Here is a 12,494-nt window from a genome sequence, read left to right as displayed (position 1 = left end):
GGCACTAAAGAACTTTTATCTTCCCTCACCTGCCCTCCATATCCACCCCATCCTTCCTCCCTATCTCATCTTCCTGGGGAAAGCAACCCACACCTCAGTATCCCCAAGGCAACCCATTACCACCAAAAAGGGCCTTCTCCCAGCTTCGCAGTCTGAATGTGACCGGCCCAGGCAAGACTCCTCCTCAGTCAGAAGGGCTTGCTTTAGGGAGCCATTCCCATCAATTTTTCCTAATAAGACAAGCAGGCTAGGGCAGGAAGCGGGCAGGGGGAAATGAAGGCAAGTTGGTGCTGGCCTGCCATCTGCTCCCAGCCCACCCACAATTCCCCCATCAGAATTTGGGTGTGCTAGTGTGACCGTGTGGTTGGACGATTGTGAAAACACAACCGTGTGGGAGTGGAACTTTGAGTATAATTGGGACTGTATGATTCCATCCGGGGTTGTCTGACCATGTGAGGTTGATCGAGTGACTGAGGTGTGACTGTGAATGTGTAACTATGAGTATGTGAGTGTTAATGTCCATCACTGGATGCCACTGTGGATCCTTGGCCGCCCTTACTCAGTTACTGTACCATCAGTCCCCATGTGCACAATCCCCTCCCCAGCTTCTCTGCCCAGGATTTAGGAGCCCATGGGAAATTACTGTCCTAAAAGAGGAGGGGGTCTGTGGCACAGGGGTCTCTGGTAATTAGGGCCCAGGAGTGTCACAGGATGAGCAATACATCTTCACCTGCCACTGACTCACCTGGTGCCCCAGGTAAAAGGCACCCAGATAAAAGGTAGGGAAGGAGGCAGAGAAAGAAGGAAGTATCCAGGCTGAGCATCATGAAGGGGCCCTCACCCACCAGCAGCCTCCTGCTGCTACTGTTGCTCCTAAGCCCAGACCCTGGAGGAGGTGAGTGTTTGGGGGTCTAGAAGGCCAGGGGTCTGGGTGAATGGGATGGAGGGAAAGGGGCCCAGGAAGCCCAGCCTCCAGCTATCTGATGGAGCTTAGGGTCAGAAGCCCTCCGAACACATGGTCCTGTTGTCCCCTAGCATTGCCACTGGCACCCAGCACTACATCATGCTGTACTCAGTTCTACCGACAGCCACTCTCAAGCAAACCACTGAGGAAGGTCATCCGAGTGGAATTTCAGGAAGCTGATGGGGACTGTCACCTCCAGGCCTTCGTGTGTGCTTTGACTCTGCCCCTGATTTGACCCCTGACTCTGACCTCAGTCCCAACCCCTGATGCTGATCTCAACCCCGCCCCAATTGCTAATTCTGATGCCAACTCAGGTTTTCATCTGGCCTTTGCTTCTAACCCCTGGGCCTTACCCTCATCTCCAAGCTACGACCATGGCTTTGGACCTTTCCTTTCCCAGGTTTCACCTGTCTCGACGCAGCATCTGCATCCACCCCCAGAACCGCAGCCTGACTCTGTGATTTGACTGCCAAGGGAAGAGGCTCCAGGGGACTCTGCCCAACTGAGTTTGGAGATGATAGGGAAAATGGGCCGGGGCCCCCAGTAGCCAAAATAATAAAGCAGCATCGCCCAGTAGTCTCTGACTGTGGTCTCCAAGTTCTGTGTATTCTCCTGTGAGTCCCGAGTCCGGAGCTGTGAGACATGTCAATAAACAGAAGAACCTCCTCATTCTCTTTATTCACACCTTCACAACCCCCGCCAGGGGCAAGGCCGAGAGCCAAGGACCCACACACACTCCCCAGGTACCTATATACATACATGCAGAGAACACATGTTCCCTGCCTCACATACACGTGGACACACATGGACACAGACATACACATCTACACACATTCCTCAGGTGGGCTGCCAACTCTGAGATGAAGCCAGAGGTCCAGGCACCTTTCAGCTGGCAAGTTGGGAACACAGAGTCTCATAGAAATGAGCTCCAAACAGAATTTCCAGCTGAGAACCCCACTCCGTGGGGATCTACTGTCCTGCCTGGGTTCCACCTGTCTGTCCATCCACACCAGCAAGACAGAGTTATAGGTGGAATCAGCTGAAGCCTTCCAAGATCCTCTACAGGTTTGGGACTCCTAGAAGAAGGAGGAAAATCAAGGGAGATAGTAGGACTGGATCTTGTCCCAGATTCCCTGAGAATGAGGGAGGAGACCCAGCTCTGAGCCCAACACTCCAAAAATGAATAGGGGAGCCCACCTCTGTGTAAGCCCCAATACCCTGAAGATGAGGGAGTGGACCTAGCTCTGGACCCAGGCACGTCAAGAATAAGGCAGGGGATCCAGCTCTGAGCCTAATACCCTGAAAATGAGGAGGGAATCCATCTAGGAGCCCCAGTATCCTGCAAGAGACAGAAGAGACCCAACTCTGAGCCCGGGACTCAAGAACGAAAGGCCCATCCCTGAGTCCAGAAGTTACAAGAATGAGGAGACCCAACTCTGATTCCCAAAACCCTTATGACTAAGGCACCTGGCTCTTAATCCAGACACTCAAAATGAGGGCACACATCTCCAAGTCCAAACCTCCCAGAGGTCATACTCACCTGGAAGCTTGTCCACCGGAATCATCGGGGCCAAGAACCCAGACTTTCGGGGTCCATCCTTCTCACATGGTCTCAACCTCAGCCTGGAGCACAAAAAGGAAGCTGTCTCCCTGACAATGTGGGGCATCTCAGTCTCTTCCAAAAAGGTTTGTTAGTAAAGGGTCAAGAGAGGAAAGGGTGAGAATCATGAAGTTGGGGGTGGGAGAAGGAGGAGGAATGGTTCCAGAATCAGACACGTTCAGTGCAAAGTCATGAGGGGTGGGAACGGGTGTGGTCTATGGGTATCAGAGCCCTTGTGTGGGATCAGAGGATGAGAGGCCAATGGCAGTCACTTACCAGAGCCCCAGTGCCAGGGCCCCAGCCACCAGTCCCAAGAAAGAGAATATTCCCAAAGATGCCAGCATAGCCACCTGCTCCAGGGCGTCTCTGTGGTCTGAGGGGGAGGGTCATGTGCCAGCTGTGAGAGCAAGCCTGCCTGACCAAACTCGGTGCCCGCTTCTCTCTGGGGCTTTCCCATCCTCTACCACCTTTGCCCATCTGCCCAAGCTCACCAAGTGGCCGCGGGTCTGGTAGGAGGGACGGTCTTGGGGGAGCAGGGCTAACCGCCTGAGGTTCTTCCTCTGGCTGCGCGTGTTGCTGGCCCCCAGCTGGTATCTCCTTCGGTAGGGGTCCTGGAGGGAGACGAGACCTGAGGAGAACTATCCATGCGGGGTCGGGGCGGAGGCCAGGGCCCGCCAGGCGAGACCAGGGCCAGGGTTGGACACAGGGGCGCCTCGGAGGCGGAGCTTGAAAGGGCAGAGCCAGCTTCTGGGGATGTAAGCAGGGGTGGAGGCTGAAGGGCGGAGGCTGAGGGGCGGGGTTTAATCTGGGGCAGGGTTTAAGCTAGGGCGGGGCTGCAGGCAGCTACAGGTGAAGCCTGGGGCCGCAATTGCCACGCCGCCCCGTAGCGCCTGCAGTTCCGCCGATAGATGCTGGGCAGCGGGGCCTCTGCTCTTTCCCTAGGCTCTGTCTCTCACCGGTGCTCGGAGTACCCCAGGCCTCGGGGCTCCAGGCGCTCCAGGTGCCTGCGTCCAGAAAGTCCCGGGCACTGACCCGCACGGCATGGGGCAGCCCAGCCACAGCGTCCGTGATCACCTCCTCCAATCCAGCCGGTTCCACCTGTCAGTGCAGATGGTTCGTCGGCACGTTATCCAGGTTATAAGCACTCAGCCTATCTGCCCCCCAGAGCCAGTCTGCAAAGAGCACCCCTTCCTCCCAGTCCTGTCCCTGTCAGCCTGATGCAGCCGTCTGGGCCTCACGTAGGGTGGCTGGTGGTGTCAGGCCTACACCTAGTGTTCAGAAGACAAAAGTGCACAGTGGTTTTGTAGACAGGCTGTGACTTCAGACTGCCTGGGTTCAAATCTTTGCTGTACCACTTACTGAGTGACCTTGGACCTCTCTCTGTGCCTCAGTTTGTTCATTTGTAAAATAGAGGTGAATACACCTAAATGAGATAATACATGTAAAATGTGTGGCACAGTGCCTGGCAGACAGATGGTGTTCCACAAATATTGGTTATTGTCTGAGGCAGCGCTCCGCAGGCCTGATGCTGGCCAATCTTTGCCATCTCCAGATGTGGGACTTCACCTCTATCCACATCTGAGTATATGAGTGTTTGTATGCGGCTGTGCCTCTGGCTGAAAGGCACTCCTTTTCCTAGAAAAGTTATTTTTAAAAAATCACTGCTGTCTTCCCACAGATGGGCTGAGATCAGTTACAGCCCTGCAGGGCAGAGGCCCGGTCCCTCAGGCTCTGCTACAACCCCAGCACCCAACACAAGGCCTGGCCCATGGAGAGTACGCTGTAGGGGAAGGCCACGGGGCGTCAGTTACCTGCCAGATCTGGTCACGCAGAACACCCAGGAACATGAAACTAGAGACAGGACCCACAGCCCCAGATTGGGACGCACTCCAAGGGCCTCACCATGGACCAGGCTGGATGCTGTGCTGGACGGTACTGCAGCCGGAACTTGAGCAGGAAGTGGGGCTGGCGGGGCCAGGAGGCAGGGTACGTCCAGCTGGCACGCAGGCGGCGAGGATAGCCAGGTACCGACTCTACCCGCAGCCCCTGGGGTGGGTCAGGGCGCACTGGGGGTAGTGGAGACACAAATTCAGGGCACAAGACAGGTACTCATCCCTTCCCCACCACCTCCCAAGGGAAGATGGGTGTGTGCCTAAAGGTCCCTGAGGGGAGGCACTTCCAAGGAGGTTGGGGAAATCTTAAGCTTGATCATCCATTAGGCACAGGACCTATCTGTCATCCCTATTATAAAGTAAGCTAAGATCTGAGGACGGATTTTTGAAATGTTTGTTGAGTGAGTTAAAGAGTGATTCTGGGACTTCCCTGGTGGCTCAGTGGTTAAGAATCCACCTGCCAGTGCAGGGGACATGGGTTCGAGCCCTGGTCTGGGAAGATCCCACATGCCACGGAGCAACTAAGCCTGTGTGCCAGAACTACTGAGCCTGTGCTCTAGAGCCGACGAGCCATAACTACTGAGCCCGCGTGCCACAACTACTGAAGCCCGCGCGCCTAGAGCCCATGCTCCACTACAAGAGAAGCCACCACAATGAGAAGCCCACGCACTGCAATGGAAGAGTAGCCCCTGCTCGCCACAAATAGAGAAAGCCCGCGTGCCACAACTACTGAAGCCCACGCGCCTAGAGCCCATGCTCCGCTACAAGAGAAGCCACCGCAATGAGAAGCCCACACACCGCAATGGAAGAGTAGCCCCCGCTCGCCACAACTAGAGAAAGCCCGCATGCAGCAACGAAGACCCAATGCAGCCAAAAATCAATAAATAAAATAAATAAATTTTTTAAAAAAAGAGTGATTCTGCTTTCCATCCAAGGAAGATGAGTTGGCCCAAATTCCAGCCAGCGCTTTGGTGACCCCCTTCCACACACAGATCAAGAGGAAGGAGAGGCCAGCAAGGGCTTCCACTGGGCAGGGAGGACATGAGATAGAAGTGCCTTCAGCACAAGGCCTAGAAGCAGAGAGGCAGCACTGGGGCTAGGCAGCCAGGAAGGACTAGTAGGGAAGGGGGTAGTGGCAGCAGTCTCTAGAAGCTGATGTAAGCCTGCCTCCTGGGCTCTGATCTCCCTGGGTTCTTAGTCTCCATGGGGGCCATCTGTGTGCCGAAATGGGTCTATGTTGGGAGGGAGCTATGTGGGAGCTCAGGGGAGGAGAGTTCTGAATTTGGGGGGTACCTGTACTCTGGGGTCCGTTTGGGGTCTCTGTGGTAGGGATTTAGGGAGAGCTCTAGGAGTGGGTACTCACAGATGCTCTGCAAGCTCACATCCAGCAGGCGTGTGCTGGCCCCCAGGGGGTTCACTTCAGTCACATTGATCCGGTACTGGCTCCAGAACTCTGCCCCATGGACCACACAGCGGGCAGCCCCTGGGGGGTCCTGTGGGCATGGCCAGGGCCCTGTGGATGGACTCATCCTAGGAGAGAGGATGTGGTCTTGAGCTTTGGAAATGCTCACTGTGGTACCCAGCTAGAGCCCCCAGCTTCCCCCTCATGTCCTACCTTTGGCCATCGGCTCCTGGTACCGTCTTCTTCCTGGCAGGGAGGAGGCCATCCGAGGTCAGGAAGGAAAGGAGGGTCCTCCTTCTCTCTCAGGCCTTCCTTAGGACCTCCTTACCTACCTCCCATACCCACGTTTTGCTAAACACCCAAATATATAGGTATACACACCGATCATGCACACACCTGTAGGAGGTGAGGTAGCGGGTGGGTAAACCGCTAACCTGGCTGGGACTCCAAGTGCAGGAGAAGTTCTCATAGTCAGCTGCTTGGCAGGAGACAACAGGGCGGACTGGGGGGTCTAGAGGCAGAGGGTGCAGCTGGAGACCGAGAAGTTCCCAGCCCCTACCCATCCCAGAGGGCTTACTCAGGGCCTGGATTCCCCCAGGAGCCCCATGTCTCATCACTGCTACCGCCAACACTCCCTCCCCAACTCACAGCCCAGCTGCAGGGTCACCATGCCCCCAAGTGCACCATCCAGGGTCCGGCAGATATAGGTGCCCTCGTCAGTGCTTTCTGCCCGGGCCAGGACCAGTTCGTGCCCTAGATCAGAGTCAGGTCCCTGGAGCAGCCTTGTCTCCCCGTCCCGAAACCAGGACACCGGGGCCCTGGGGGTGAGATGAGATGATGACAGATAGAGGGAAGATTTAAACTATGAGTCCGACCATGTCACAGCTCTCCATTGGCTTCTCAGTGCTTGCAGTAAAGCTCAAACTCCTTTTGCTGGCTTACAAAGGCCCTGGTGATCTAGCCCTTGCCTTCCTTTCCTTCTTCATCACCTTCCTGTCTCCCCCTCCCCCACTGCACTCCAGTCAGGTTGTGCCTCTTTTGGTTCAAGAGTGCAGAGCTCACTCTCACCTCAGGGCTTTGCACTAGCTGTTCTCTCTGTCAGGAATGCTTGCTTATACCCCAACCTTCAGAAATCAGCTTCAATGTCACCTCCTCCGAGAGGCCTTCCCTTATTACCAATAAAAAGTGGTCACTCAGTTACCCTCTTCTACCTCACTCTCTTTTGATTTTCTGCCCTGCAGGTATTACTACCTGGCATCTTGCCTGGCTTGTGCACTGCTGCATCTCAGGGCCTAGAATAGACCAGGCACTTAGCAGGTGCTCAATACATGTTGGTTGAATGTTCTGTTGAATAAGGATGGTTTGAGGGTTAAGACAGACAAAGAGGTGAGGATTACAGATACAGGGGCAAGGATGGGAGGGGTGTGAGGACTGGGCAAGGTCAAGAAATGGGTCGTGAAAGGGTCCTGTCAGCCCAGCAGGCTGGTGGAGCACTTACCCAGCAGTCACTCCAGGGCAACACAGCGTCATGGCCCTGCCAGGCTGCCCATACTGGACCCCTGTTGAAGGCACTTCTGAGCAGAGGCTCTTCCTTTCCCTCTCTCCCACCCCACCCCACACTTTGTGACAGTGACAGGATAAGGGGTGGACTTTTAAGACCTGAGTGGGGTCATGGGGTCAAAACATCATGTTATAATCTGGAGACAGAGGTCAGAGAGCAGGGTAGAGAGATGTTGCCAGACTGGATTTCAGGGGTTGGGATGACAGGTTAGGCATGAGAGGGGCCACGGTGATGGTGGCAAGTCACAGGTCAGAGTTGGGTCATAGAGCAGAGTTTTTCTCACCTGGGGGGCCCCAGGCCTGGGGGCAGGGACAGGAGGCAGACACCAGGGCTGTAGCCACGGCCACCAGGACCCTGCTCAGCCCTGAGCAGCTGCTGCTCATCTGTGGGGAGAGAGGCAAGGTCAGCGATCCCCCATTCCCAAGATGGGAGGCTAAAGTCTGCCTCCCCCTCTTCCAGACTGAGGCTTTCTAGGAGGAAACCAGGTGCCCAGTGGGGTAAGGACATCAGACATCACTGGGGGCTCTGACGTAAGGTCCCCTTTCCACCATACGCCCAGCGCTGTGTGTGAGTACACACACACGCACGCACACACACCCTCACACCCCCCCTTCTCAGTCGTGGGCTTAGGGCCCAGAACAAAAGCTGGAGGCGACAGACTGTGCCAGCACCGCCCCCTGCACCACCCTTGGCACCCACCCCTGGCACCAAGTGTTGGCACCGGCTCAGTCACTCCCATTAACTCCTCCAATCCAGCTGTTGGGAATTCCGTGTCCATCCCACCTGGCCCAGGGATAGTCGTTGCCTCTGACCGACCTGAGGCAGCCCTCATCACCCTGGGGTGGGACTGTCATGGTGGGTCTGAGCCCACCCTGTACCCCTGCCATGAGGCCTAGCCCTGCTCTGGCTGCCAAGCCTCTTCTCGCCTGGGCCTGGCTCCTTGCTCTGCGCCGCTCATCTGGGCCTGACTCTGGAATCTTGCTGGTCTTGAGCCTGTGAGGCCGGATGGGGCTAGGGTGCAGGCTGAGGCTGCGGAGTTAAGCAGATCCAGATGCCCTGACTGCTGCCAGAGGCTGGGGGTGGGCGAGGAGCCAGAAGATGGAGACAGGGTGGCGGGACAGGAGAGGAGGCTGAGAGAAGCTGGGAGGCTGCAGGAACAGGAGGCTGGGGTGGAGGCCACAGGACAAAGAGATGCTCAGAGATCAGGACTGGGAGGCAGTGAGAGCTCAACGAGGTGAGGGCTGGGCTGGGGCAGCAGGATCTCAGAGAGGCCAAAAAGGTAACCAACCATGTGTGTACGGGGGATGGAGGTGCTAGGAGAGAGGGAATCCTGGATGGGAGAAAGCAGGATGAGGAACGCAGTGGGGAAGAGGGAAGGGGGGTGGGAGAAGGCGCAGATGGGCAAAGGGCCCTGGGCGAGGGCTCCAGAAGAGGGAGAGCCCAAATCCCTCCCAGGTAGAGCTGAGCAGCGACCTCCGCGTGTCTGTGTGTCTGTCTGAGTGTGTCTAGTGGCTCACCCCGGCCTCCCGGCCACATTTACCCTGCTCAGCCCTGCCCTACCTCGATGATTCCAGTGGTTGACTGTCCATGGCCTCCAGGACTTCCTCCCACCAGCTACAGCACCCGTCTCAGCTCTACTCAGTTCTGGGACCCCAGAATCGTCCCCTCCTTCCCCTTCCCTGCCCCCGCCCCTCTGGGCCATGGAGCTCAGCCGCCCCTAGCCAGGCCCCCTCCTCTCTCCTTTCTCCTCCCTCCTACTCTCCCACCCCCTCCCACCCAAGGCCCTGGGAAGGGAAGAGGCCTCCCCCGAGTCTGGAAAGGAAGCCACAGGCAGAGCCAGGCACAGCCAGGCACAGCAAGAGGGAAAGGAGAGCTGCTGTGTCCCTGTCAGCAAGAGGTTCCTGTGTTTTCACACAGCAGAACACAGGCACATTCACGCGTGGACTCCCCAGGCACAGTCAACAAAGATACGCCCTTGAACACACGCGGACACAGTCAAATCAAAAAGCAGACACATACTCGTGCTCCCACTCTTTTCACTCCCCAGCAAATATTTCCTTAGGGCACAGCTGTCTGTATTTTAAGGGGAAGAGGGCCCCATGTTGGGGGATATAAGAAAAGCCAAAGAGTCCAGTTTCCCCCTCCCCTGGACGTTCCAGCCATTTCTCACCTCCCCCGCTACTCTTCAGGCCCCAGCACCAGGAAATGCCTTTGGTCCCTTGGTGCCAGATACACAAGACCCACACTTACCCTCAGACACACACTCTCAGACACAGCCGCTCACAGTTACACCGATACACTCAGACATCCTCACCCAGGCTCAGACACTTAAACATTTACACATACCCAGACACACACACAGACACACATCTCCCTCTTCCTTGCACAGCCAAACACACACACTTAGCACTCCGCCCTGGGATGGGGGGGTCACAGCACTCTCTAAAAGCAACTCCTCATCATAGCGTAAGCCCCCTCTTCCAGGGAGCTCTTAGCACGGCAGATCCCCCATCTCATCACCATTTCAGGCCCCCAGGTAGCCAAAGAGACAAAGGTGAACAGGGGAGTCAGGCACAGGGGCACAGAGAGAGAGACAGAGATGCAGAGAACATGAGAGGCAGGACTAAAAAGCAGATACACAGAGATACCTGGGGAGACGAAAGTGTGAAGACACACAGAGCACTAGCTCTAGGAAGACAGTAGTAGAGAGAGAAAAAGAAATATAAGGAAACTGAGTCAGACAGGGAGACAGAAAATAAGGAGCACTGGACCAGTGACAAGGATTCTCAAGCACTAAAAGAAGGAGGGAGAGCCAAGTGTGCTGGGGATGGTCTGCTTACCCTGGCCACTAAGTAGAAAGGTCAGTCCCATTGGCTACTGAAGTGGGTCCCCAAAGTGCAAACCCAGCTCCACTTCTCCTCAGTCTAACAGGATACAGAACACACGCCGAGTGCAAGTCTCATTCCTCCTCTGCCATGCTGAAGTCACACACTGGCACACGCAAACCCAGCCATGCACTCTCACGCTGTCAGACACAGTCTCAAACTCCGCAGAGACCTTCCCAAAACACATTCCCTGATGTGGTCACAGGCCCTCTCACACACACACAAACGCACGACCCGGTCTCTGCCCGCAAACTGCACACTGACACACACACATAATCCCACACAGGCACAGCCACATGCAGACTCAGCCTCAGCACAGCGACACCCGCAGTCACACTAGCTGAGTTTCACCAAGCGACACTTGCGAAGTTTCGCACACTGACAGCGTCACACACAGCCTTGCAGTCTCTCTCTCTCTCTCTCTCTCTCTCTCTCACACACACACACACACACACACACACACACGCACTGACATTCCGTCAGTCACTCCGGGCCCTTCAAATCCCACACCCCCAGGCCCCGCCCTCTCCTGGCAAGGCTCCCTCGAGCTCACCCACGGCCCCATCAGGCCTCACCTTCTGCGGCCGCCGCCGCCAGCGCCCTCCGTCCTCACCCTCCGCCCCGGCCTCTACTCCCTGCCGCCCTGGGGCACGCCGTGGGGCGGCTCCGCCCAGGCACCAATGGAAGGAGAGGGTTGAAATGGGGGGGCTCGACCCATTGGAGCCTCCAACTGCCAATCATCCCCACACCCACCTCTGCCGGACACTTCCTGTCCCGTCCGGGACTGAGGAGGCTGCCGGGGACCGAGTCTAGAGCCGGGTTCCTGGGTTCTGGCCTGAAAGCCTCTCCTCCTGGGACAGCAGGACCAGAGCTCTCAGGCCCCGCCCCGTCCACCCCCCAGATGTCCTCAAACAAAGCCTCAAGTTCAGTGGCTTAGGAGCTACTGGGCAGGTGACCAGAGAAGCTGAAGGTGCCCCTGACTCCAGATAAGGAGGTGGACTGGTTGTAAGGCAGTGGGTCTCAAACGTCGCTGGACACTGTGGTTTTAAAACTCTCAAGCCACACTCCAATTAAATCAGTACTGTTTAAAACTCCCCAGGTGATTCCAAAATGCATGCAAATAAAAGGTGTAGGATTGGGGGGGGGGGGGTGTGTGTGTGTGTGTGTGTGTGTGTGTGTGTGTGTGTGTGTGTGTGTGTGTGTGTGTGTGTGTGTGTGTGTGTGTGTGTGTGTGTGTGTGTGTGTGTGTGTGTGTGTGTGTGTGTGTGTGTGTGTGTGTGTGTGTGTGTGTGTGTGTGTGTGTGTGTGTGTGTGTGTGTGTGTGTGTGCGCGCGCGCGCCTATGTATGTCTCCCATCCAGGGTTCCACTCCCCAGCCAATGCGGGCTCAAGGGAAATGTGTACATTTGTCTGAGCTTCTTCCAAACCAGGGTAACACTCCAAGTTGACCCTTCCCCTCCAGGGTCTCTAGGAAGAAAGAATCCTGGACCGGAATGCAGGCAGCCAAGGTTCTCCTGGGTCAGATCATCACTGTCCAGCCTTGTGTGATTTCCCCTCCCAGAGACTCAATTCCCTTGAGAAGAATGGAGACAAAAAGTGTTCTGGCCATTCCCGCATTACTCACAAGCTCCTGTCCTCACCTAAAAGTTTGGAGGACCCTAGGTGGCATCATGTCTCCTGGGTTGTATGACTTGTTATTCCCACGGTTACAGTCTTGCCAGGGAAATAGCTCCAGAGGGGAGGGGGTAGACCCAGGGTCACTCCAAAAACCATCCCCTCCTACCATGGCCCTGAGGCTCCTAACTCTGGCACCCCTTCCCTGCCAGAGCTGTCTTCTGCCCTGTGCAATGATTGGGGCACAGGGGCAACAGAGGTGTACAGAGCCCGTGCATACATGCTGCACGTGGGAGTCTGGAAAGACCAAGGACACAAAGCCACGTACACGTTCCCTACCCGCCCCTTCAGCCTCTGTGGGCTGGAGCAGAGCCAAGCTGCAGCCACTCACAAAGCCAGGGTTCTGGCCAGGAGCCTAGGGTCTAGCCACTGACCAATGGGACAAGGATCCTGCTCACCCACTCCGACCAAACCTTCAGTCCCAAGCTTGGTGAGCTGACACCCTAGGGATGGTAGTAAAGGGGACTCTGGCCTTCCCAAAGCCTCAGCCAAAGACAAGAACAAAGGTTTCTAAAAC

General features: G+C 56.2%; 2 protein-coding genes across 8 annotated transcripts; one reads left to right on the top strand and one right to left on the bottom strand.

Annotated features, from left to right (window-relative positions):
* The first annotated feature begins 825 nt into the window (after positions 1–825).
* On the top strand, positions 826–1,548 carry CCL27 (C-C motif chemokine ligand 27). The gene is made up of 3 exons (XM_060013511.1): positions 826–895; positions 1,036–1,171; positions 1,365–1,548. Exons 1-3 carry the CDS (start codon positions 826–828, stop codon positions 1,423–1,425), a joined length of 267 nt encoding a protein of 88 aa, XP_059869494.1. The 3' UTR covers positions 1,426–1,548.
* Positions 1,549–1,623: 75 nt separating this feature from the next.
* Positions 1,624–11,115, bottom strand: IL11RA (interleukin 11 receptor subunit alpha). Of its 7 annotated transcripts, none has more exons than XM_060014923.1 (13): positions 11,058–11,115; positions 7,703–7,802; positions 7,357–7,417; positions 6,507–6,676; positions 6,255–6,369; positions 6,072–6,104; positions 5,820–5,986; positions 4,467–4,630; positions 3,521–3,662; positions 3,056–3,175; positions 2,841–2,937; positions 2,505–2,587; positions 1,624–2,040 (listed from the first exon to the last, which is right to left on the bottom strand). In XM_060014923.1, the coding sequence occupies exons 2-13, from the start codon at positions 7,800–7,802 to the stop codon at positions 2,024–2,026; spliced, it is 1,269 nt and encodes a 422-aa protein (XP_059870906.1). In that variant the 5' UTR covers positions 11,058–11,115; the 3' UTR covers positions 1,624–2,023. The 7 variants fall into 7 exon arrangements, 6 of the variants coding, with proteins under 6 accessions (XP_059870906.1, XP_059870903.1, XP_059870907.1 ...); XM_060014920.1 differs by lacking the exon at positions 11,058–11,115 and adding an exon at positions 10,880–10,957; XM_060014924.1 differs by lacking the exon at positions 11,058–11,115 and adding an exon at positions 10,260–10,279.
* Between the last annotated feature and the right edge of the window lie 1,379 nt (positions 11,116–12,494).

The sequence above is a fragment of the Delphinus delphis genome, chromosome 6, assembly GCF_949987515.2.
Source record: "Delphinus delphis chromosome 6, mDelDel1.2, whole genome shotgun sequence".
Taxonomy (NCBI): domain Eukaryota; kingdom Metazoa; phylum Chordata; class Mammalia; order Artiodactyla; family Delphinidae; genus Delphinus; species Delphinus delphis.
Note: the sequence above shows the minus strand (reverse complement) of the source record. Positions and strands in the feature narration are given on the sequence as shown.